The sequence below is a fragment of the Pelobates fuscus genome, chromosome 11, assembly GCF_036172605.1.
Source record: "Pelobates fuscus isolate aPelFus1 chromosome 11, aPelFus1.pri, whole genome shotgun sequence".
NCBI classification, from domain to species: domain Eukaryota; kingdom Metazoa; phylum Chordata; class Amphibia; order Anura; family Pelobatidae; genus Pelobates; species Pelobates fuscus.
In genome coordinates this window covers 2,773,873-2,801,108 of record NC_086327.1, presented here as the reverse complement: position 1 = coordinate 2,801,108, position 27,236 = coordinate 2,773,873, and the positions used below count along the sequence as shown (strand labels likewise).

At 39.0% G+C, this 27,236-nt stretch overlaps 1 protein-coding gene across 1 annotated transcript; it reads left to right on the top strand.

Annotated features, from left to right (window-relative positions):
- Positions 1 to 1,162: 1,162 nt before the first annotated feature.
- On the top strand, positions 1,163 to 27,236 carry LOC134577679 (von Willebrand factor-like). Its single transcript, XM_063436540.1, has 9 exons — positions 1,163 to 1,213; positions 3,267 to 3,308; positions 7,078 to 7,249; positions 15,946 to 16,019; positions 16,516 to 16,626; positions 18,554 to 18,602; positions 23,188 to 23,240; positions 24,819 to 24,860; positions 26,955 to 27,236. Exons 1-9 carry the CDS (start codon positions 1,177 to 1,179, stop codon positions 27,134 to 27,136), a joined length of 762 nt encoding a protein of 253 aa, XP_063292610.1. The 5' UTR covers positions 1,163 to 1,176; the 3' UTR covers positions 27,137 to 27,236.

Sequence of the window (27,236 nt, the reverse complement as noted above, 5' to 3'; positions counted from 1 at the left end):
TTTACATTATCATGGGGATTGAGTGCAGTTCCACACCCCTATTTCTTGGCTAGGTTTTTCCATAAAGGCACACTGTAGCGGTTATGTAGTGTGGTGCCCTGGTGCCGTCCCACAGTAAGTCGTCAAGCCATTTTAATACGGTTTGGCAACTTATCGTAGTCTTGCTAAAGCCTGCAGCTTCAACCCCTACTGCCCTACAGAGCTGGACCATTCTCATTGGCACCTCAGTGGGAGCAGAGACTATGGCTGCAGGCACCCAGATGGGACCTTGGTAAGGTGTACTAAAACACTAAGATATTGTAGTTATGGTGCTTGTGGTCTTCCATTAACAGGTATTTTGGGACATATAGCGTAGCACTGGACATGTTGTTCTCTCAATATACTCTAGTAGTTATTCCCAAATAATAATATGCCTGTATATGTTATGGTGGCTGTAGAAAATCGTGCTGACCGCACTAAATTCCCTATTAGAAAATTACAGATTATAAACAATCAATAGCAATGATTATTTCAGTATTCAGTGTTTTATTTTTGTAAATCACTTTTTACTATGGTTTTACAGTAAAATAGAGTGCAGAGGGGAAAAACAAAAAAGAAACATAATATTTATATAACGAAGCTTAGAATATAAACATTGTTATAGACACACCACATAGCAAATGCTGTCCATATATGATATTGGGAGTTTATGGGAACTTAAAGCCAGGTTAATTGTTAAGGAACGCATAACATAACAATCAGTATCATTACGAAACATTCCCTGTCTGTACCCTACATGGTACAACTAGGTTATCAATGGAGTAATCTCGACCTGTCAGTCTAGTGAGTGTTTCATCAAAAGAGGTAAGAGAGAATTAATGGGAGAATTATGGATATAAAGTTACAATGCCCCCTATATTGTCTATTGGTTGGATTTTATTTATCAATACTTTTAATTTCACAGTCACTATGTCTAAATATCAAACATTTTATTATGCAGATTATAGAAATAATATTAATTAATGATAAAAAACACCACACAGCAATTCCAAATTTTCTAACATGTAACGCATAAACTCGACAAATACCCCAAAGAGCTTGCAATCTTTCTCTGTTTCCTTTGCTGTACGTTAAGATACCCTTCCTGATCTGCAACATACCGTGGGGTTAATGTATTCCAGATCCAAGATTGGAAAGATGAAGACAAACACAGTCTTTCTGCTCCTGGGTGTAGGTGAGTTTTATGAAATTCTAATATTGACGATGCAAATCTGGGGTTTTAAATGTGTTCAATAAATAATCATAGCAGCAAAAAAAAGGAATTCTATCAATCAATCTTAACATTCATTTCACCGTGTATTTCGTTCAGATATGTGATTTTAAAGTAATGACAAAATACAGTTTATTTTAAATGAAGCAATTTTCAGAAAGGTAATTTAAATAACTCTGACATAGCAAGAGGCCGAGGGATTAATTAAACATTGTTTGCAGTCCCTCTGAGAGCACTGCCTGAACTTATTCTAAGATACATTTATTTAACAGGAAGTCGAAAATGAAAAATAAAGTTACGTTCTCTGGTAACTAATATATCACATACTATTGTCATTAAGAATATAGTCACCATGTTTATTCCTTAAAAAAGATATTTAACACACTATAGTCACCCAGACCACTTCAGCTCAATGAAGTGGTCTGGGTGCCAGGTCCCTCAGGTTTTAACCCTTCAGATGCAAGCATAGTTTCAGAGAAACTGCTATGTTTACATTTGGGGTTCAGCCAGCCTCTAGTGGCTTTTTTCCGGACAGCCACTAGAGGCACATTGCGATGCTGGAGGCATATTATACCTCCATCATGCAGAGCGTCCATAGGAAAGCATTGAAAAATGCTTTCCTATGGACACTTTGAATGCGCGCGCGGCACTTGCCGCACATGCGGATCCGCTGACGTCAGCGGGGGAGGAGAGGTCCCTCGGCGCTGAATTAAAGGACCACTATAGGCACCCAGACCACTTTAGCTTAATGAGGTGGTCTGGGTGCAAGGTCCAGCTAGGTTTAACCCTTTTTTTAATAAACATAGCAGTTTCAGAGAAACTGCTATGTTTATAGTAGGGTTATGCCAGCCTCTAGTGGCTGTCTCATTGACAGCCGCTAGAGGGCTTCCGCATTTCTCACTGGGATTTTCACAGTGAGAAGACGCCAGCATCCATAGGAGAGCATTGAGAATGCTTTCCTATGGACTGGCTGAATGCGCTCGCGGCCCGTGCCGCGCATCGCATTCAGCCGGTGACGGAAGAAGAGGGAGGAGAGGAGGAGAGCTCCCCGCCCGGCGCTGGAGAAAGAGGTAAGTTTAACCCCTTCCTCCCCCCAGAGCCCGGCGGGAGGGGGTCCCTGAGGGTGGGGGCACCCTCAGGGCACTATAGTGCCAGGAAAACGAGTATGTTTTCCTGCCACTATAGTGGTCCTTTAAGGTAAGTGGCTGAAGGGGTTTTAACCCCTTCAGCCCAGCGGGAGGGTAACCCTGAGGGAGCGGGTCCCCCAAGGATGACAGTGTCAGGAAAACGGGTTTGTTTTCCTGACACTATAGTGATTCTTTAAGAATAAGTCTATAAAATATGGCGTATCGCGTTGTCGCCTCTTTGACGTGTACTTATCATAAATCTTCTGACAATTTATAAACATTCATTAGGTTCACTCTGGCAGCCATGCTTCTATTGACATTCAATAAAGTGAGGCAGGACAAGCAATGTTACAAGAGTAAAATCATTGCATTGGATAATTACTGTTAGTCTATTATTCTATAAATGAGAAATTCGGTACCGTTCACTAGAATTACAATTGTAGAGAATCTCTAGTTAAAGCTGCTGAACTGGACGCAGAGCTGACGGGGAGAATATTTTCTAATTTGACTATTTTGGCTATAAATGTGAAATTCACTAAGAATTCCTGACGATTCTCGTTTTAGTAAATAACCGTGTTTCTATTTTCTCTGGATACCTGGCAATGCACAGATTATTGAATAACCCTGTAAGTTATAGCTTTTTCTGTATCTATCATTCTACAAGTGATGATGTCACTAACAGCAAAATGGCCACCCCCTGTACACGGATATTGTATTTTTCACAAAGGATTCTCACAGCATTTTGTAACGAATTCTTATTAGGTGTGATTAGTCTCTTCTGAGGTTATATTAGAATCAGTTCCTGTGAATAGGCAAGCTGTACTTGGGGTTTGTTTAAGCATGCAGTGTTATTGCCGTCTGTATAATAAACTGATCTCCTGCTCTTTTAGTTCTGTGTCTGGCGCTGGTCAGTCAAGCTAACCAAGTAACAGGTAAGGAAATGTCCACCTATTACACAGCACTGCTGAGATTATTCAGCAAAATCAATCTATCTATCTATACAATATCTCTCTCTCTCTCTCTCTCTCTCTCTCTATATATATATATATATATATATATAGTATCTCCCTCTCTCTCTATCTATACAGTATCTCTATCTCTCTATATAGTATCTCTATCTCTCTCTATCTATACAGTATCTCTCTCTCTATACAGTATCTCTATTTCTATACAGTATCTCTATCTCTCTCTATATACAGTATCTCTATCTCTCTCTATTTATACAGTATCTCTCTCTCTCTCTATTTATACAGTATCTCTCTCTCTCTCTCTCTCTCTCTCTCTCTATCTATACAGTATATCTCTCTCTATTTATACAGTATCTATCTCTCTCCTTTATTATCTGTCTACCCTCCTCACTCTAATTCTCCACTTCTTCTGCCTATCCTCTCTAAATCCTGACGTCTTCCCTTCCTCACTTGTTCCCCCTCCTGTCTCTAATTCTTCATTTGTCCCCCTCCCCTCACTAATTCCCCATGTGTTCCCTCTCAGCCCTCTAATTACCAACATATCCACTCTCACTTCCCACTTATTTTACCTTCTTTCTCTAATTCTTCACTTCTCCCCCCTCCCCTCACTAATTCCCAACTTGTCCCACCTTTTCTCTCTAACTCCGCACTTGCTTCCCCTTCCTTCTCTAATCCCCAGTTGTCCCTCCTCCCCTCTCTAATTCCCTACTTGCTTACTCACCTTTATTACCCCCCACTCGCTCCCCCTCCCCTCTCTAATCTCCTACTTGCCCCCTCACCTTTCTAACTCCCCACTCTAATCCCCTACTTGCTCCCCCTCTCTAATTCCCTACTAGCTCCCTCACCTTTCTAACTCCCCACTCTAATTTCCCACTTGCTCCCCCTCCCCTCTCTAATCCCCCACTTGCTCCCCCCTCTCTAATTCCCTACTTGCCCCCTCACCTTCCTAACTCCCCACATGCTCCCTCTCCTCTCTTTAATTCCCCACTTGCCCCCTCCCCTTTCTAACTCCCTACTTGCTTCCCCTCTGCTCTCTGATCCCCTGGTTGCTCCTCCTCCCGTCTCTAATTCCCCAGAAATTAAATAACCTTCCAAGCTAGTACAAAGGGAGAAAAGGCTGTGCCAATAAGAAAAAAGTCTCACTAATGTAACAGGATAAAATAGGGTGCAATCCTCAGGAGTTGGTAGTTGAAAAATTTTAAAAAAATAAAAGTCTCACTAAAAAAAAGAGGATAAAAGTGGGGGTGTGATCCTCAAGAGTTGATCCGTCTGAATGGTTAAAATATCCGTATATGTGAAAAGACAAAGGGAGATAAAAACAACCAATGGTGCAATACGCCAGAGTCCAGAAGTGGTATTGTAGAAAAAACAGGTAATACACTCACATTTAGTAGAGCTATAACCAGCTCTGGCGTGGAGGGCGTGCAGTGGTATGATTCCCACTTAAAGGATATACAGGAAGGGTGTGGTCATCAGTACAGTCTGGGTATCCACGGCTCCGAATAATAGTAAGAAAACAACAATAGTGCTCTCAATAGGGTAAAAAATTAGATATAAATAATTAAAATTATACTCACAAAAATAGAGCAGACATGACAGGTGTATAGTCACCATTTGGGCAGTCGGAATCCAGGACAACCAACCCCATATCCTAACCCAATAACGCACAGACACTAGGGAATATGGGAAAATGTGTCCACAGCTTTACTAACCAAATAATAATAATAACAATAATAATGATAATAACTTAACAAGTAAAACATGGGTCATTGCCCCCCATACTCCGCCCTCGCATCCTATTCCTTCTGTTAACATATAAAAGGCAATGACCCCCATATAAATAACATATATAACATATATATTATTCCAATACACCAACTTAAAGTGCCAACCATCCATTAACCACGGCAGGGGTATACCCGGATAACCCTACCCCACCAGGTTCTGAGCCACCGACAGGACTCGAAACCTATCAACCACCGATGACCACAACTTGTTTGTTTTCCATCACGTTCATCTTGGGGAGCCTATTTCTTCTCCTTCAGCTCCCCATCCCGCCGCTGTGAAAAACAGGATAACCCCACACGTAACAAAACTAGGGAGTGTGGGTGGGACAAACTCAACCAGGTAGGAAATTAGAAATGACTCACCTAAAATGGTTGCCTATTTAAATAGGTCTAAAATGGTTGCCTATTTAAATAAAATACTTTTATTGCTAAAACACATAAATTAAAACCATAACGCGTTTCACCATATGTGGCTTCTTCAAATGGAGTAAAAACAACAACCTGGCAAACATTGTGTATATAGGAACATAATAAGATTAAAATTGGCGCCTAAAATTCAATTAGCCAATGGAAAAATAGGATTTGGGTAAAATATCAAACATAAATAAAAACCATACAGTTAGATTATTAGGAAGATACATATTCATATAGCTTTATTTTTTGTTTGAAACGAGCATTGGATGTATTAGAATTTTATTGTAGTAATGGGACATGTGAACTATGAGTCACAAAAGTCCCAGGGAGTTATGGGTAGTGTAGTTTATCTGGACGGGATTGCTTCCGCCCATAATTTTAATAAGCCGCCCGCACTCATTATCTGTGTGGTCGGCTAGCAGAGAAGATTGAGCACGTGATCAGTTTACATATACCTGATCATGTGTTGAGCATAATATATGCCGGACGCGTACTGAGCATGTGCGGCCGGCTAAGGGGGATGGATGGCGGAAGCGCCATGTTGTGGTTGGCGGCGAGGGCTGCAAACCACTTCCAAGGGGATGAATGGCAAAAAAAAGCCATATTGTGGTTGGTGGCGAAAGCCAAAACCACATAATGGGATGCTAATTTAGTGTCGGTGGCAGCATATAGATAGGGGTAGTTATAAAAAGGGAAGGGGGATTTGTTTAAACTATAAACCTTATACATATAACTATCAGAATACATATAGTAGGATACGTATTAAACATATTTTAAGGTGCATAAATATGTCAAATAAAGCATATTAAAACATAATAATGAAATGGGCAGCCTAGTGGTAACATATAATAATCACAGTAAAACCCTCCTCGCTATCCTATGGTCCCTAACTATCCCTTCTACCCCTGCCAGCCAATCACTGGCTATTAGAATGGCAATGTCCAAAATGGTGGCAGTAAAATGGAAGAAAGAGAGTGGACACGGCTATTCCTTCAGCATAGACGCACAGTAAAAAGCAATGCTGACACAAAGGGAAAAATAACGTGCTTTGTAACACATAGGTTTACATTTAAAATTGTTGGATAAGCTCTACAAATGATTAAATATTTACGGATTTATGGATTAAAATGATTAAATATGAAATCAAGGCCATAATCATATAGTCACACAGTAAATATATAAGAATTGTAACATAGTCCTTTCTACTCTTTCTTGCTCCAAGATGCCCACACCTTTTATCAGACCGACCACTTTATCATGAGAGTAAATTCAGTTCTAGCCATAAGCAATAAGAACCCAGCTTTGAAACAGGTAGTTAGATTTGTTCTTCCTCTGTCTCTAGAGACCCCCTTTCCCTCTAACTTTGGCGATATAGTGCATGGCTTTCATTTTCATTGCTCAGTTTCATGTTAATACAATTATATTAAACATAACTCCCATATTTACAACCTCTTAGATCCTTACTATATCCTACAAATATCCTTTGTGTCTGTTTTGACAGTTATTGTCTATAATGCATTCTTCTGTTTCAGTGCCCTGTAAGCAGCCTAATGCAATTCATAAAACGTGCGGCACGGCTTGTCCAATCACATGTGCAAATATGAACCACCCGCCACCAGCGTGTACTTTTCAATGTGTAGAAGGTTGCTTCTGTAAAGATGGTTACTATGCAAACAGTGTGCGACGGTGTGTCCGAAAAAGTGAGTGCAGCTAAACAGCCTGCGCGCAGTGGGTGTGGCCAGCAACGCTGATGAAAGTTCCCAAGAATAAAGATATGTGGATTAAGGATCTTACAACACATTAAAATGCTAAAATACAATAGAAATCCTTTGTATTGTTTTCTGCTTTAGATTTATGAGAGTTCTTAATCTGTGTAATGATGTTCTGCGAATGACAGTGGATGTTCTATCTCTGCTCTAAACCACTAAATAATGCTTATTAGAGCGCAAACCCTGGGATAAGACAACGGGTCCACGTATTAAATAAAACAGCAACAAACACATCTTCTGTCCTTATATCTACACTGTCACTTATTTTGTAAAGTAACAATGTAGATATAATGATCTGTATTGCTGTGTGAAATGTATGACAAGCACATGCAGTGAGTTAATTAAACGAGGTATAACAAGTATCATTATATAGGTTATAGTCCAATATGTGCACATATATACGCACTTTAAAAATTGAATGGATAATGGTTCAGCTTTCAAAGAACCTCAGAAAGAAAAAAAACAAACAGTTAATGCAACATGAAGTTATAAGTAAATTATAGCGAACTAACTCAGAGCTCTGCTGTATCGCACTTGGACGGTACAATCCTCCGTTTTAGGATACATGAGTCTGAAGAAGCCCTGTTGGTAGAAAATTACTTCTCAATAAAATTAATTAATTGTTTGATACATTAAAGTCCTATGTATTATTTTATAGCTGACTAACTTCCTCTTTCTGTATGGTGAGGATTATATCACCAAGACTTTGCACTACCAGAGCACGTTTTTGCTCTCAAAATTTGAAATAGGATAAAAAAATTGTAAGATATAATTGTATTTACATACTACACCTTCACATTTCCTTTGGTTTTACTTCCTATATATTGGATTTTTACTGAATGTATTCATCATATACCACAGTGGATCTTCAAATGTCCTGAGACGGGAATTGTACCATCAAACTGATATACAGCAGAGCTCTTAGTAGCTCAGCAAAGTGTGAGTTAGTTCTCTATATAATTTAACGATAACTGAAAGTCTGTTTGTTTTTTCCTTCTGAAGTTCTTTTGAAGCTGAACTATTATCCATTGCACACATACAACTTGCACACATAGAAGTTGCAGATATTGCAATATTCTCTACGGCTGTGATATACCTGTTGGTACTTGTATTCGGTTAGTTCCAGATATGTTCAGTCCAAGTCACACCAGGAACCTGGATGTGTAAACAAACATAATGAACCAGCCTTTATTAAATTGCAATGTCCCAATCATTCAACGATGGCACCGATGTACGGAGTTGCAAAATGATAATAAATTGGGCAATTCATGCAGGCCCTGCTTGTTCAGGGACCAGATCGGGATCCATAAAGGGTTATAACTATTACAAAAGATCATGAATTTAATTCCAATGTAGTGAAAGAAAAATAAAACACTTTAATACAATATTAAAACAAATATATGCCATTTAGCTTAGCCAATTAATGATGGTGAGCAACAGGTAAGAGTAAACACAAACACAAACACAAACCCCCCAAGACACCTGCAAGCGGTCAGTACTGACTATTTAGTTCCTGGCAGATCTTTAAGATGGTCATTAAGCTGTCATTATTTCTGTGATCTCACTGCTATCAGCAAAGTAAGCTAAATGTTACACTGAACAATGTTTTTATTTAAAAATAAAATCTGTAAAAATCGTTTTAGAAAATAATGATAAGGCCATTGTCAGGGTACCTGTGGTCTCTACCTCCGAAAGAGGTAGAGACTTAGCTGTTCCTCCATCCAGACGGTCTGATGGCTCCCTTCCCCGCGGTCTATCCGGTCATGCTAGGCCGGCCGCGAGGGAGTGACTGCCTTTTACAGCATCTAGGCAGGAAGTAGTCATCAGGACACTCCCCCGGAACGACCTGTCAGTCAATTACTGCAGGACCAATCAAGACGCCTCGGAGGCGTGGTTACTGCTCTGAACAGGGTATTTAACAGAGCTTCTTTCATTAGCTCATTGCCCTGTCGTGGTTCTAGCTTGTTCTAGTCACTCAGTGCTTGTGTATTCTATTATCCCTTTTGGTTTTGACCCGGCTTGTTTACCTTACTCTGCTTATCTCTGTTACCCTTGATTCGGCTTGTCTCTTGCTTACCTGTCTTCTGTTACCCTCGACCTCGGCTTGTCTTTGACCATTCTATACTGTGCTACTTACGTTAGTCCGGCCATTCTAAGGTCCGGTATACGTATCTGGCTACTGTTTGTACTCTGCGTGTTGGATCCCTGTCCCGATCCTGACAGCCATGCAGACGAGACGTGTTCAGTTAGAGCTCCTGTGTCTGATCCTGAATATTGGGGACTATTCCTGGGCCACTCGTTTTTACCAACTGCAGTCAGCATTCCTCCTGTCACACGGACATTGCTGCATCTGGGGATACCTCTTATACCTCTTATGGATTGTCCAAATTAAGGCCTGTGGCCTACACGAGTCTAAGCCGTGGGGAGACAGCTGCTGATGGAGAATGAATTGTTTCGCCTATGCAATGCTTAGTGAATAGACATACAGAGCTATACATATATATATAGATGTATAACAAACTGGAGGTATAGGCGCTCACTATATAGTAGAACAGGCTGCGGTATACAATACAAGGATTACCAAAAACCTTGTGTGGTGAGATAGACAAAAACAGGATATAGCGTATACTGCGCCTAAATTTTATACATACATACATAGACCTTGGAGGAAGCGTAGTGAACCTCAAAAAAAGAAAAAAAACAGATGATAGTGCAATGCAGTATAATACAATTGAGAAATCAAATGGAAAGTAACTATAGGAAAACCACTCACATACGCTAGAGCTATTAGAGCTCTGCTATATAACGCGTGGACGGTATAATCCCCGTCTAAGGATGTATGGTGGCAATGGTGTTGCTAGTCTTCCAATTGATGGTGATATATGCAGGAGACATAAACAGGAACTCCAATGGTGCAGTAAGTACTCATATATATATAATAAGAAAAATGTGAAAATGTACTTACATTTTCTAGAGCAGAACCTGCTCTAGTATAACAGCATGGGTGGTATAATCCCCACCTAAGGATATAGATGATGGCAGGATTCAAGCCAAAGAAGAGGAAATGAATAAATAGAATATAAGATAGAAATGAATCCAGAGACAAGGTGCAAATAGATATAATCTATAGGTGAAAAGCTGCCACTCAAATAGGCTCACCCCAGTAAAGCCTAAGAAACAAAGGATAAGAACAAAAGGGGAGGGTGCAAATCCCCCCTAGTGAGGGCGCTAATCAATACTGACAAGTACGTAAATATATAGAAGTATCAAAATTTATTACCATAGAAAGAATACAATGAAATAAAATACTGGGCAATATAAAACAGAGAGTAGTAACAAAAAAAACGTGCTATAAAGGCGCTCAAATAATAATGGAATGAAGAACCTAGTTCAACTAAGCAGCTCAACACACGTGAAGGTACCTCCAAACCTTAACACAATAACATGCGGAACAGTGGGGTGATGAGAGTAGAAAGGTCACAACAAACAAGACCCAGTGGAGCGCTAAAAAAATAAAACAAACTAACTCACCCTTATATTAAGGGATATAAATGTAGGAAAATCTAGAGGGAAAGAGATATAATAGAAACGATGGTGTAGTATATATGGACTGGATGATTTTAGAGAGAAGAGTTATATTGTAACAAACTCACATGGTACAGAGCCTGAAAGAGATAGGCTCAACTCATAAGCGCAGGGGTATTATAAAGCAAATACCAGGCTTCTTCAATGGCTGTGTGTCAATCCTCAAAGAAAGGGAGAAAGAAGGACAATGGACCGGAGTCCTAGTGTATTATCCTCAACCCCAAAATGGTATCTGAACAAATACAAATACTTGCTCACCTTTAAAAGAGCCAATCCGAACTGGGCTCTCAGTTTGATGAATAGTGTGCCTTTAAGAGGGCACTACTCTTCTTGTTAGCAGGAAATGGATGCAGGTCGTGGACTCAGATATAAAAAAATAAATTTATTATAAAACACTTACATAAAATGCAAAATAAAAAGCTCCCATAAATTGATGGTGCAGAAATGAGTCCTCTTCCGAGACGCGTTTCACCTTATGCAAAAGGCTTTTTCAATCGCTGTCCTGCTTGTGTTTCCCGCTGGTTAAATACCCAGAGAGTCCTTTCCTATTGGTTCCTGGTGTCTTCCGGTTTGCCGAATATGGTAAGGGATATTTCAATCAGCTGTTGTGAAAGTTCGTAATACCGGAAGTGACGTATCGCGCTTACCGCAACGTCACTTCCGTTTCGGTCGTAGCCGCCATATTTGTCATTGGCAAGCCCCGAACTCACTCATTGCATTAGTGTATTCAACATAGCATAGACGAACATAGAGGGAAAGAGAAAGGAGATCAGTTTTCATCTTGACTCCATAAATATACTCGATAAGACAATAAGACAAATGAAATAAATGTAAAAAAAGGAATATGATAAGTTCCTTTTGTTTAAACAGCAACATATCTTTGCTGTGTGAATAAATTGCCATTTTTTAACCTTTTGCATCAAATGTTGAATGCATAAGTAAATCTCCAATGTCATTTCTACTTTAAAGGGATACAAAATCAATTCGTTCTTAACGAGATATAAGTGTATAAATTATAGGCAAATTTCATTCACATGGAATAATCTGTTTAATAATCATATATAGAAAATATTTGAGTATTTACAAACATATTCAGTAATGTCATTGTCTTAAAGAGGTACACTAGTAGTTATTTGTTAAAAAACAGTAAATGGAGTCACAAACTTAATAGCTCATCATAGTAAAGGTCATGGGATGGCTGAGATGAAAGGCAGAAAAAATGAAATAAAAGGTAAATAAATCTATAAAAAATGACAAAGCTCAAAGTCTTGGTTAAGACCTCTAGGGTGTAAAGTATCTAAATCAAAAATCCATTTCATCTCAGCCTTACCCATTTTCCTTACTAGATCGTCACCTCTCCAGTCCGTGACTACTTTCTGGATGCCCATAAATTGTATACCTTTTGGGTCACTGTTATGTATATTTTTAAAGTGAAGTGATACGTTGTGCTTTATGAATCCGTTTCTTACATTTCTGACGTGCTCCTGTATTCTCACCCGCAAAGGGCGTATTGTCCGCCCAATGTATAAGAGGCCACAAGGGCACGTCAGCATGTATATTACTCTTTTGGTATGACAAGTAATGATGTCCTTTATTTTATAGTTCCTCTTGGGATCATTAGGGTCCGCAAATTCCCTAATTACTCTTTTAGGATTGCTGGTATTCCTGCAGGCCCCACAAACCCCACAACCATAGAAACCTTTAGACTCATTAAAGGGGTTTAAAGCTTCTTTGGCTCTAGTTGAATTGTTATTAGAGAGACTATTCCTTAAGTTGGAGACCCCCCTATAGATAATTTTAGGCTGTTCCGGTAGGAGAGTATTTAGTATCTCATCATTTTTGAGGATAGGCCAGTGTTTCTGAATTGCTTTTTTAACCTGTTGGCTCTGTATGTTGAAATCGCAAATGAAGGCCAATTCACTATCTACAGAGGTAGTTGGTTTTACTTTATATTGTAAGAGAGATTCTCTTTCTCTGAGACTTATCTCCTCATAGGCGTTATCTAGTAGCTGTTTGTCATAACCCTTATCCGAGAAGTCCGTCATGATTTTCTGTGCTTGATTGTGAAACACAGTAAAATCAGTGCAGTTGCGTCGTATTCTAAGAAGTTGTGCCTTCGGTGCATTAAGGAGCCAGGGTGAGTAGTGGCAACTGTTGCCTTCGGTGTAACTATTTACATCGACCTTTTTGAAAAAGGTACTGGTCTTGATGGTGTTACTCTCGATAAAAATGTTGAGGTCGAGAAATTCAACAGCGTTCTTACTGCTGTTTTTGGTAAGCTTAATATCCCAATCGTTGTCTTCAATATATGAAAAAAGAGGTCGAGGGATTCACTGCTGCCCTTCCAAACGAAAAAAAAAGATCATCGTTATAATACATTTTACTGTTTTGAAAAATATACAAAGAAAGGTGAACAGCGCTAGCGGTATACACAGATGTATATATATTTACATACGTAATTGGAGATATTCCTCGATGGTATAGCTTAAAAGAAAAGAACAGAATGCAATAATAGTGCAATATGTATTGCTGATATAGTGGATGATAAAAAATTATATAAAATTCTCACTCACACTTTTAAGAGCTTTATAAGCTCAATGTCAAGAGCCTGGACGGAATAATCCCCGTCTATGGATTTCTTGGTGTGCAATCTTCTAGATGAACTTTGTAGGTGTGAGGTTTCCGTGGTATATGGAAAAAGAGAGTACAAAAGACCAATGGTACAGATAGTAGGTGTATATGCAGTGCAAACAAAAAGAGAACCTACTTACATAGACTAGAGCAATGGACCTGCTCTAGTTTAAACAGCTTCAGGTGGAACAATCCCCACCTAAGGATGTACTGGACCCAAATGTAGCAGCAGCAGGATGAGGTAGGAAGTAGGACTAAAATTAGACTGGGTAATGTAAAAATGTATATACTTTATTTTATCAAAAAATATTTTTAAAATTGAATAACAAATATATAAAATACCAGTCAAGATAAAATTTTAAAAGTCCGTGGTTCTTCCTCACTTAACGCGTTTCGCCTTGGCTTTTTCAGTACATTTGGGTCCAGTACATCCTTAGGTGGGGATTGTTCCACCTGAAGCTGTTTAAACTAGAGCAGGTCCACATGCTTTCCTATGTGACCGGCTGAATGCGCGCGCAGCTCTTGCCGCGCGTGCGCATTCAGCCGACGGGGAGGAGAAGAGGAGGATCGGAGGAGGAGAGCTCTCCGCCCACCGCTGGAAAAAGGTAAGTTTTAAACACTTACCGGTAAGTTTTAAACACTTACCCCTTTCCAGAGCCCGGCGGGAGTGGGTCCCTGAGGGTGGGGGCACCCTCAGGGCACTCTAGTGCCAGGAAAACGAGTATGTTTTCCTGGCACTAGAGTGGTCCTTTAAGAAAAGGACCTCCAAGGTGGTATTCTCTGAGATTTTACCTGTGCCACGCGCTACAGTGGAAAGGCAGCAGGAGATTAGAGAGGTCAATGTGTGGCTTAAGTCTTGGTGCAGGATGGAGGGTTTGGGGATTTAGAGCACTGGGCCGACTTTGCAATTGGGTACAACCTTTATAGTAGTGATGGATTGCACCTAAACGGGAGAGGGTCTGCAGTGCTGGGGTATAGGATGGCTAGAAGGTTGGAGGAGATTTTAAACTAGTAGTAGGGGGGAGGGTCATAGCAATTTACAAAATGGAGATAGGACAGAAAGGAGATGGGCTTTAGCACAGTATAAGGGGGGTGGAGACGCGGGGAGGGGCAAGCTCAGAACAGAGAAGCTAGGTAATGTTGATAATTCACAAAAAGTACAAGTGACTTATGATATTAAATGTATGCTTACTAATGCAAGGAGCCTAAATAACAAAATGGGGCAACTAGAGGCAGGTGCTACCACAATTTATTTGAGGACAAAGTAAAACAGCAAACGTTTCGAGCAGCAGCCCTTTCTCAATGCTAATGTCCTACATTATATGATAGATAACCACAATATATACAAAAAAAAATAGTGCTTACATAACCCAAAAGTGCCACCCACAGATAATCAAATCTAGAAGCAGGATCAGATGTGCAGTACATTTCCATCACTCTGGCATGTTTGATGATTCCAATCACTTCCTGGATCAGAAGAAACGTGCGTGATAAAGTCATCACATTAAAAAAAAAAGTTTTTTAAGTCTGGAAATAATAGCAAGACAGCAATTAAAGCTATCAAAACAACACACAAACATCAGCAAGTGATGGAAAAAACACACTTATGACCATCAAAGCAATCAATGCAACATTCTCTACTATAATAAACAAATACTTGAGCACATACACAGAAAGTTAATTTTAAAAAAGCTCCAGGGCCTGAAGGTATCCATCCACGAGTACTTAAGGAACTAAGTGTAGAAATAAGTGAACCTCTGTTTTTAACCCCTTAACGCCGTTACGGCATTCTATGCCGTCGCGGCTTTAAAGGGCTTTAAAGCCATTGCGGCGGCATAGAACGCCGTAACGGCTTGCAGCCCCTGGAGAAGAGATGTACTCACCTCTGCCGAGATCCTCTTCTGGATGGCTGCCTGACAGCCCAGGCAGCCCCCCCCACAGCAAATCAGGCCCCCAGGGGCCATGTGATCGCTCTCAAAGAGCGATCACATGGCCCCCTATAGCTGGCTGTGGATCTGCCAGCAGGGGGACTGTCTAAAATATCAGACAGTCCCCCTGCTGGTAGGTAGTGTAAAAAAAAGATATTAAACATATTATAAAATAAATTAAATGCATTTTTATATATATAATATATGTATATATTATATATATAATATATATACATATTATATATCTGTAACGTCATACATAATGTATTTTAATATTAATATATATATTAGTATCAAAATACACTATCAAAAATACAGTATCAAAAATGTGGTTAGAGCTGGGCAGTGGAGAACATGCATTCCCCAAAAAACTTACTGAAAATAACAATTGTCACTTGATTTGTGAATAAAAACGACATTTAGAGACTGTACCCTAACCATCAATCATATTTTTCTGTTACCGTTTATCTCTTTTTTTGTTTCCAAGGGCAGAATTTAGAATATTGAAACCCCTCAAGAAACATGTTCAGCATTACACAGTTTGGTTAGTCCGTATTTCAGGTATATTTTGTCTGAGTTCGACTGAACACTCGATCGACCCTAATTCGGCCAAATCACAGTTTGATCCAAAACAAATCTCCAAATCTAACAATAATAGGCTTAAATTCTTCATTACTATTTTACAGCTTGAATTAGAGACAGGGAGTTTGTAGCTGAACCAATAACGTTATGAATAATATATATCTGAATAAACTTGTTTGGATCGAGCAAATTACCATGAAAATGAAATAGTAATTAAATCACACCTACTATTATTACTACATAAACTTGCCACATAGTCCTAATTATATATCATCTCTTTAGATCCAGTGATGTCACTAACTGGTTTCTAAATGCCGTTTAGTCATAGAAAATCATTGGCAAATTTATATTTGCCACATTTTACGTTTAAATGATTATTTGATCGTATTTAGATAAAATGAATGTGAGATCAAAAACGAGGTAAATATATTAACGAGACATAACACTTTCTTTGTATTTTCATTTGGTTATTAAGGTTTCGGTGAACTTAAAAAGCAACAAAAGTTTGTGGTAATTTTTGTAAACTTTGTTGACATGTCAAAGCACGAGAAGGCTTTCATGAAGGATTTCCCACCTGGGAATTTCAGTTGGCGGAGAGTCCTCAGTGGTTGAAAATTGACTATATTTAGTGTGTAACGGTTTTCATTTGTTGGCGTTTTATTTTCTGTTTCTTTTTTTTATTTTGAATTGTGGCTATACTATAAGAAATTATGGATTTCAATTGGGGCTGAAGAAAAGAAAACTTTGGAGCATTAGCATGATCGAATCGATATGTATTAAATATATTTTCCCCTCACTATTATTGAGTTGAAGGTAGTGAGTATGGATTTTTTCATTAGGGTGTGGTTAGGGACTCAGGGACCCCTAGGTACCAGGAGAGAGAGTGATTGGATCTAAATGTTTGGGTGTTAGACAGCGTCCACCAACTCTTATGTCATTAATACCCCCACACAAATCCCATGGGTGGTGTGTAAGGATTGGACAATGGCATACTCACCCCTCTTATTGATTTTGAATAACTTCAATCTGTCCCACGTGATGATATTAATAGCCCTGCCACAGGGCAAATGAGTGATCACATCGCCCCCTATAGCTGACTGTGGATCTGCCGGCAGGGGGACTGTCTGAACTATGAGACAGTCCCCTGCTGGTGGGAAGAATAAAAATAATAATAATTAAACATATAAAAATAAATTCAATGTGTATATATATATATATATATTTATATATATATATATGACGTCATACGTAGTGTCTTTTGATGTTAATATAAGTACATATATTAGTATTAAAATACACTTAGAATGAAGTTACATATATATAAGATATATATATATATATATATGTAACTTCATTCTAAGTGTATTTTATATATATCTTATATGTATAATAAATATATAGATTATATTTATATATATATACATATAATTACAATAATAAATAAATACAATTATAAAATAAAAAAAATTATAAATACATATGTAATTTCATTCAAACTGTATTTTGTTATTAATATATATATATATGTAACAAAATACACTTAAAATGGCATTCTATATATACATCTATCTATATAAAAAATAAAAATAGCCGCATATATATATATATATAATTACATAAAAGATTACATTAGTATACACGTAGAATTTAAATACATATATATGTATATATATTAAAATTCTACATGTACATTTAAGTAATCTTTTAACATAATTATGTGATTTGATTAATTATAATTTGATTGACATGCCTGACAACACAGGGAGAAAGTGCAGAGAATTGCATTTGCAAGCACTATATTTAACCCGGTAACTCTCCAAGACACCATAAAACCTGCACATAGGGGGTACTGTTTTACTCGTGAGACATCGCTGAATACAAATATGTGCATTTTATTGCAGTAAAAGCGAACAGTATTATGACATTCACAGCTAAAATGTAAATTTTTTTTTAAATCTTAATTTCTCACAGTTTATTTTATTTTATTCATAATGAGTTATGTTTCATATATGAATAGTTCACGAGCAATTAAAGCCCTGTTTCTCCTGAACAAAATGATATATAATAACTGTGGGTGCATTTAATATGAAAGAGGTGAATTACGGGTGAACAGACATTGAGCGCAAATTCCAGTTTTTGTTTACGTTTTGTTTTGATCAGAACGTGTACTATTGACTCCGTCCTGAAGGGGTTAATTTTTTTTTTTTATTATTAAATGTAGCAGCTGTTTTGCAACTGCTTGCCAGCTACTAAATGATCTGGGAGCCTCATATGCAAAATCCAAACATTGCTAAATATTACAATACAAATGCAGGAAATGGTTTTGCATGGTAATTAAACATAATAGCTGTGATTTATTTATTTCTTTGGAATGTATCTCATTGTTTCATTTAACCTACTTTTAATAACATTAAACAAATAGTTCAGGAAATAATACAATTTCACAATAAATACTGGTTTGAGACGGTTTTTATTAACTGATGACTCATTGTACAATATGTATAAAACACCAGGTCTCACTCGACCAATCACCACAGATCTGGAATTGGAGACTGAGTGCAGGTAAGATACTCTCCATACTGTAATATGTTCTTATCGAATGACTGTAATAAACAGACTATTAAACCAAATTATAGTAAGAAAGAACAGATATTCTTAGTTACATAGTTACATAGCTGAAAAGAGACTTGCGTCCATCAAGTTCAGCCTTCCTCACATATGTTTTTGCTGTTGATCCAAAAGAAGGCAAAAAAACCCAGTCTGAAGCGCTTCCAATTTTGCAACAAACTAGGAAAAAATTCCTTCTTGACCCCAAAATAGCAGTCAGATGTCTCCTTGGATCAATCAGCTATTACCCCACTAATTAGAAATTATATCCCTGTATGTTATGTTTCTGCAAGTATTTATCCAATTACTGTTTAAACATCTGTATGGACTCTGACAAAACCACCTCTTCAGGCAGAGAATTCCATATCCTTATTGCTCTTACTGTAAAAAAAAACATTTTCTTTGCCTTAGATAAATTTCCAGCCTAAATGTGTGACCTCGTGTCCTATGTATAGCCCTGTTTGTAACGGACCATTTTGCACACAAGAGGTTAAAAACCATTTAGGCGATATTCCCCTTTCAGATAGACGAGCAGCTACTGCAATCACCAATCGCCCGAACTGCAAACATATGAAAACTCCAACTCCCGAACAGGAAACACACGAATGCTGTAAACAGCCGAACAGGAAAAACCATACGAACAGGTTACACTCCTGGCAGTTGCACTGTAACAGCATACTAATCCAATTGCCCCCCCCCCCCCCCCCCCCCCAATTACGTGACAACACTTCGTTTGAAGGTCAAGCAGAACTGATTTACTGGGGCTACCTGCCTGTCTTTTATGCAGGTCTCCCACCTGGTGGACCCTCCCCTAGGCTACCAGATGGAAAACTGGGACACAAAGGGTAAAAGGACCAATCACAAGCTTACACATTTAAACAGATCCCACAATGCATTGCAATCCTTTATCTCTGTCCTGGAGATAATTGGGAAGTAATCAGAGGCAAAACTCCATTAGCCACATGTTAGCAAAAAGACATAAAATTACACAGGGTTACAATTACTACATAAAACATATACATTAAACATATCCCCAGATAGCTTAGATCTGAGCGCACATTATTACCGAATGGCGCTCAGATTACATACATACAGTTCAATCGCCATGGAGCCAAAGTCTTTCCCATAGTCTTTCGGTATACGAATGGGCTCCATGGCTTAGCTATCTGGGGTAACATTGCTCACATAGGGAAAATAAAAGGTTTTTAATACAGGGCCATAGTCCAGCGGCAAGAGGTGGGCAACTAGGCTTCTCCAGTGGCCAGTGGCGAGGTTTGTTCCGCCACACTGTTTATTAATAGATTCCCAGATAATGGTTTGTACTGGCCCCTATTATATTTGTATAATGTTATCATATCCCCTCTGAGGAGCCGTTTTTCCAAACTAAAGAGATTTACATTTTTTTAACCTTTCTTCGTAAATAAAATGCTCCATTCCTTTTATCAATTTTATAGCTCGTCTCTGCACTTTTTCTAGTGCCATGATATCCTTCTTTAGAACAGGTGCCCAAAATTGCACAGCATATTCAAGGTGTGGTCTTACCAGCGATTTATAAAGAGGCAAAATTATGTTTTCATCCCGAGAATTTATGCCCCTATTTATACATGACAAAACCTTACTGGTCTTAGCAACTGCAGATGGACATTGCATATTGCTGCCTAATTTGTGGTCTATAACAATTCCCAAATCCTTCTCGTGTGTGGTTATCCCTAATTCACTACCATTTATGGCAGGGGTGGTCAATCTTGTAACAAATAAAGAAGTAGGGATGCGAAACCAGAGATACACTTCTAAGGTGCAGATATAAAAATCTATACAACCTTTCAATAGCGAAGTAGGCGATATCTATATAAAAATAAATCGCACATAGTGTATTACAGAATAAACATAGAGGACACACAGGATGATAATGTGGAACTCACAAGATTGCAGTGATAATCAAGCCCATCATCCTCAGTCAGAAAATATCTTCAGAATATATGAAACACAATCTAGACGAAACGCGTCGGATTATACTATTTGGGGGACTTACTTTGTATGCTGTCACTACCACCTTCGGAGTGGATTTCATGCGTTTTTATTTGGACCCTGTTGAAAAATAGAAGATTGTGTTTCATATATTCTGAAGATATTTTCTGACTGAGGATGATGGGCTTGATTATCACTGCAATCTTGTGAGTTCCACATTATCATCCTGCGTGTCCTCTATGTTTATTCTGTAATACACTATGTGCGATTTATTTTTATATAGATATCGCCTACTTCGCTATTGAAAGGTTGTATAGATTTTTATATCTGCACCTTAGAAGTGTATCTCTGGTTTCGCATCCCTACTTCTTTATTTGTTACATTATTGTTTTTGGTGTTGTAAGAGGGCACACTTTTTGGTAGGTTTGCTGTCTTTGTTTTTTAGTGGTTGGGGTATCTTCATTGCCTTAGGGGTGGGCAATCTGCGGCCCTCCGGATGTTTTGGACTACATCTCCCATAATGCTCTTAGTGCCATAATGCTAGCAAAGCATCAAGGGAGATGTAGTCCAAAACATCTGGAGGGCAGCAGATTGTCCACCCCTGATTTAGGGTGTAAGTTGCTTGTGCATTCTTGACCCCGAAGTGCATAACTTTGCATTTCTCTAAGTTAAATTTAATCTGCCATTTTAGTGCCCAGTCCCCCAATTTATCCAATTCTGAATGCAATTCTGATTCTAGTAATTAAATATAAAGATATCTGTTTATGTTTCTCTGAAATTATTAATATAATCAGATTCTTCACAAAGTGACACTGTTTAGATTTCTTTAGGTTATTTGTATGTTTTTTCCAGCTTTGATTTATCGTACTGAAATCAATCATTCTTGTGATATACCCACTGAGGGATACACACGTTTTGTTCACATAATATCCACACGTGTGTACAGTGCATATATGCAGGGACGTTTTAGCCGCGAGGCAAACAAGACATTTGCCTTGGGCGGCATTTTCCAGGGGGGGTGGCAAAAAAAGCCGCCCCCAAATGCCCAGGGCAAATGTCTTGTTAGCCTTGCGGCTAACTGACAAGACAGGCGGTCGGCGCTGGCGAAGGAGCACTTTCCCCTGAGCGCTTTGCTCAGCTCCCTCGCACGCTGCAGACTGAAGCCGGGAGCTGGAAAGTGATGTCATATTCCGACTCCAGGTTACCGGCATCACTCTGCGGCGCGCGAGGGAGCTGAGCACAGCGCTCAGGGGAATGTGTAACTATATAACTATGACACGTTGTGATTCGGCTAAGGGTTTAATAAATTGCCTTTTTTGAAACCTGGACCGATTTCTATCTTTTCTACTTTTTTGTTCTATCAAGCAATTGGTCTCTTGGTACTGGGACCGGCCTGGTTGCCCCCAGATTTACATTATCATGGGGATTGAGTGCAGTTCCACACCCCTATTTCTTGGCTAGGTTTTTCCATAAAGGCACACTGTAGCGGTTATGTAGTGTGGTGCCCTGGTACCGTCCCACAGTAAGTCGTCAAGCTATTTTAATACGGTTTGGCAACTTATCGTAGTCTTGCTAAAGCCTGCAGCTTCAACCCCTACTTCCCTACAGAGCTGGACCATTCTCATTGGCCCCTCAGTGGGAGCAGAGACTATGGCTGCAGGCACCCAGATGGGACCTTGGTAAGGTGTACTAAAACACTAAGATATTGTAGTTATGGTGCTTGTGGTCTTCCATTAACAGGTATTTTGGGACATATAGCGTAGCACTGTTTGGACATGTTATTCTCTCAATATACTCTAGTAGTTATTCCCAAATAATAATATGCCTGTATATGTTATGGTGGCTGTAGAAAATCGTGCTGACCGCACTAAATTCCCTATTAGAAAATTACAGATTATAAACAATCAATAGCAATGATTATTTCAGTATTCAGTGTTTTATTTTTGTAAATCACGTATTACTATGGTTTTACAGTAAAATAGAGTGCAGAGGGGAAAAACAAAAAAGAAACATAATATTTATATAACGAAGCTTAGAATATAAACATTGTTATAGACACACCACATAGCAAATGCTGTCCATATATGATATTGGGAGTTTATGGGAACTTATAGCCAGGTTAATTGTTAAGGAACGCATAACATAACAATCAGTGTCATTACGAAACATTCCCTGTCTGTACCCTACATGGTCCAACTTGGTTATCAATGGAGTAATCTCGACCTGTCAGTCTAGTGAGTGTTTCCTCCAAAGAGGTAAGAGAGAATTAATGGGAGAATTATGGATATAAAGTTACAATGCCCCCTATATTGTGTATGGGGTGGATTATATTTATCAATACTTTTAATTTCACAGCCACTATGTCTAAATATCAAACATTTTATTATGTAGATTATAGAAATAATATTTATTAATGCTAAAAAACACCACACAGCAATTCCAAATTTTCTAACATGTAACGCATACACTCGACAAATACTCCAAAGAGCTTGCAATCTTTCTCTGTGTCCTTTGCTGTACGTTAAGATACTCTTCCTGATCTGTAACATACCGTGGGGTTACTGTATTCCAGATCCAAGATTGGAAAGATGAAGACAAACACAGTCTTTCTGCTCCTGGGTGTAGGTGAGTTTTATGAAATTCTAATATTGACGATGCAAATCTGGGGTTTTAAATGTGTTCAATAAATAATCAAAGTAGCAAAAAAAAGGAATTCTATCAATCAATCTTAACATTCATTTCACTGTGTATTTCGTTCAGATATGTGATTTTAAAGTAATGACAAAATACAGTTTATTTTAAATGAAGCAATTTTCAGAAAGGTAATTTAAATAACTCTGACATAGCAAGAGGCCGAGGGATTAATTAAACATTGTTTGCAGTCCCTCTGAGAGCACTGCCTGAACTTATTCTAAGATACATTTATTTAACAGGAAGTCGAAAATGAAAAATAAAGTTACGTTCTCTGGTAACTAATATATCACATACTATTGTCATTAAGAAAATACTCACCATGTTTATTCCTTAAAAAAGATATTTAACAGACACTATAGTCACCCAGACCACTTCAGCTCAATGAAGTGGTTTGGGTGCCAGGTCCCTCAGGTTTTCACCCTGCAGATGCAAACATAGCAGTTTCATAGAAACTGCTACGTTTACATTTGGGGTTCAGCCAGCCTCTAGTGGCTGCTTTCCGGACAGCCACTAGAGGCACATTGCGATGCTGGAGGAATATTATGCCCCCATCGTGCAGAGCGTCCATAGGAAAGCATTGAGAAATGCTTTCCTATGGACACTTTGAATGCGGGCGCGGCACTTACCGCGCACGCGGATCCGCTGACATCGGCGGGGGAGGAGAGGTCCCTCGTTGCTGGATAAAGGTAAGTGGCTGAAAGGGTTTTTACCCCTTCAGCCCAGCGGGAGGGGAACCCTGAGGGTGAGGGTCCCCCAAGGACGACATAGTGTCAGGAAAACGGGTTTGTTTTCCTGACACTATAGTGATCCTTTAAGAATAAGTCTATAAAATATGGCGTATCGCGTTGTCGCCTCTTTGACGTGTAATTATCATAAATCTTCTGACAATTTATAAACATTCATTAGGTTCACTCTGGCAGCCATGTTTCTATTGACATTCAATAAAGTGAGGCAGGACAAGCAATGTTACAAGAGTAAAATCATTGCATTGGATAATTACTGTTAGTCTATTATTCTATAAATGAGAAATTCGGTACCGTTCACTAGAATTACAATTGTAAAGAATCTCTAGTTAAAGCTGCTGAACTGGGCGCAGAGCTGACGGGGAGAATATTTTCTAATTTGACTATTTTGGCTGTAAATGTGAAATTCACTAAGAATTCCTGACGATTCTCGTTTTAGTAAATAACCGTGTTTCTATTTTCTCTGGATACCTGGCAATGCACAGATTATTGAATAACCCTGTAAATTATAGCTTTTTCTGTATCTATCATTCTACAAGTGATGATGTCACTAACAGGAAAAATGGCCACCCCCTGTACACGGATATTGTAACTTTCACAAAGGATTCTCACAGCATTTTGTAACGAATTCTTATTAGGTGTGATTAGTCTCTTCTGAGGTTATATTAGAATCAGTTCCTGTGAATAGGCAAGCTGTACTTGGGGTTTGTTTAAGCATGCAGTGTTATTGCCGTCTGTATAATAAACTGATCTCCTGCTCTTTTAGTTCTGTGTCTGGCGCTGGTCGGTCAAGCTAAGGAAGTAACAGGTAAGGAAATGTCCACCTATTACACAGCACTGCTGAGATTATTCAGCAAAATCAATCTATCTATCTATACAGTATCTCTCTCTATACAGTATATATATATATCTCTCTCTCTATACAGTATCTCTCTCTCTCTATACAGTATCTCTCTCTCTATCTATACCGTATCTCTCTCTATCTATACAGTATCTCTCTCTCTCTATACAGTATCTCTCTCTCTCTATACAGTATCTCTCTCTCTATCTATACAGTATATATATATATATCTATCTATACAGTATATATCTCTCTCTATCTATGCAGTATATATCTCTCTCTATCTATACAGTATCTCTCACTCTCTCTATTTATACAGTATCTCTCTCTCTATACACAGTATATCTCTCTCTCTATACACAGTATATCTCTCTCTCTATACACAGTATATCTCTCTCTCTATCTATACAGTATCTCTCACTCTCTCTATACAGTATCTCTCTCTCTCTCTATACAGTATCTCTCACTCTCTCTATACAGCATCTCTCTCTCTCTCTCTCTATACAGTATCTCTCTCTCTCTATACAGTATCTCTCTCTCTCTATACAGTATCTCTCTCTCTCTCTATACAGTATCTCTCACTCTCTCTATACAGTATCTCTCACTCTCTCTATACAGTATCTCTCTCTCTCTCTCTATCTATACAGTATCTCTCTCTCTCTCTCTCTCTATACAGTATCTCTCACTCACTCTATACAGTATCTCTCACTCTCTACCTATACAGTATCTCACTCTCTCTCTCTCTCTCTCTCAATCTATACAGTATCTCTCTCTCTATTTATACAGTATATCTCTCTCTCTATCTATACAGTATCTCTCACTCTCTCTATTTATACAGTATCTCTCTCTCTCTACCTATACAGTATCTCTCTCTCTCTCTCGATCTATACAGTATCTCTCTCTCTATTTATACAGTATCTCTCTCTCTCTATCTATACAGTATCTCTCTCTCTCTCTCGATCTATACAGTATCTCTCTCTCTATTTATACAGTATCTATCTCTCTCTCTCCTTTATTATCTGTCTACCCTCCTCACTCTAATTCTCCACTTCTTCTGCCTATCCTCTCTAAATCCTGACGTCTTCCTTTCCTCACTTGTTCCCCCTCCTGTCTCTAATTCTTCATTTGTCCCCCTCCCCTTACTAATTCCCCATGTGTTCCCTCTCACCTCTCTAATTACCAACATATCCACTCTCACTTCCCACTTCTTTTACCTTCTATCTCTAATTCTTCACTTTTCCCCCCTCCACTCACTAATTCTCAACTTGTCCCGCCTTTCCTCTCTAACTCCCCACTTGCTCCCCCTCCCTTTTCTAATCCCCAGTTGTCCCTCCTTCCCGCTCTAATCCCTACTTGCCCACTCACCTTTATTACTCCCCACTCGCTCCCCCTCCCCTCTCTAATTCCCTACTTGCCCCCTCACCTTTCTAACTCCCCACTCTAATCCCCTACTTGCTCCCCCCTCTAATCTCCTACTTGCCCCCTCACCTTTCTAACTCCCCACTCTAATTCCCCACTTGCTCCTCCCTCTCTAATTCCTTACTTGCCCCCTCACCTTTCTAACTCCCCACTTGCTCCCCCTCCGCTCTCTGATGCCCTAGTTGCTCCTCCTCCACTCTCTAATTCCCCACTTGCCCCCTCCCCTTTCTAACTCCCTACTTGCTCCCCCTCCGCTCTCTGATGCCCTGGTTGCTCCTCCTCCCCTCTCTAATTCCCCAGAAATCGAATAACCTTCCTAGCTAGTACAAAGGCAGAAAAGGCTTTTATCAGACCGACTCACTTTATCATGAGAGTAAATTCAGTTCTAGCCATAAGCAATAAGAACCCAGCTCTGAAACAGGTAGTTAGATTTGTTCTTCCTCTGTCTCTAGAGACCCCGCTTCCCTCTAACTTTGGCGATATATTGCATGGCTTTCATTTTCATTGCTCAGTTTCATGTTAATACAATTATATTAAACATAACTCCCATATTTACAACCTCTTAGATCCTTACTATATCCTACAAATATCCTTTGTGTCTGTTTTGACAGTTATTGTCTATAATGCATTCTTCTGTTTCAGTGCCCTGTAATCAGCCTAATGCAATTTATAAACCGTGCGGCACGGCTTGTCCAATCACATGTGCAAATATACACGACCCGCCAGAAACATGTACTTCACAATGTGTAGCAGGTTGCTTCTGTAAAGATGGTTACTATGCAAACAGTGTGCGAAGGTGTGTCCGAAAAAGTGAGTGCAGCTAAACAGTCTGCGCGCAGTGGGTGTGGCCAGCAACGCTGATGAAAGTTCCCAAGAATAAAGATATGTGGATTAAGGATCTTACAACACATTAAAATGCTAAAA

Excerpts from the sequence above, each read along its gene's own strand:
- LOC134577679 (XM_063436540.1), top strand. The coding sequence starts at position 1,177 with ATGAAGACAAACACAGTCTTTCTGCTCCTGGGTGTAG. Across the intron at positions 16,627-18,553 it reads TTTCCCACCTGGGAATTTCA|GTCTCACTCGACCAATCACC; the intron begins GTTGGCGGAGAG and ends ATAAAACACCAG. Across the intron at positions 24,861-26,954 it reads TCAAGCTAAGGAAGTAACAG|TGCCCTGTAATCAGCCTAAT; the intron begins GTAAGGAAATGT and ends CTTCTGTTTCAG.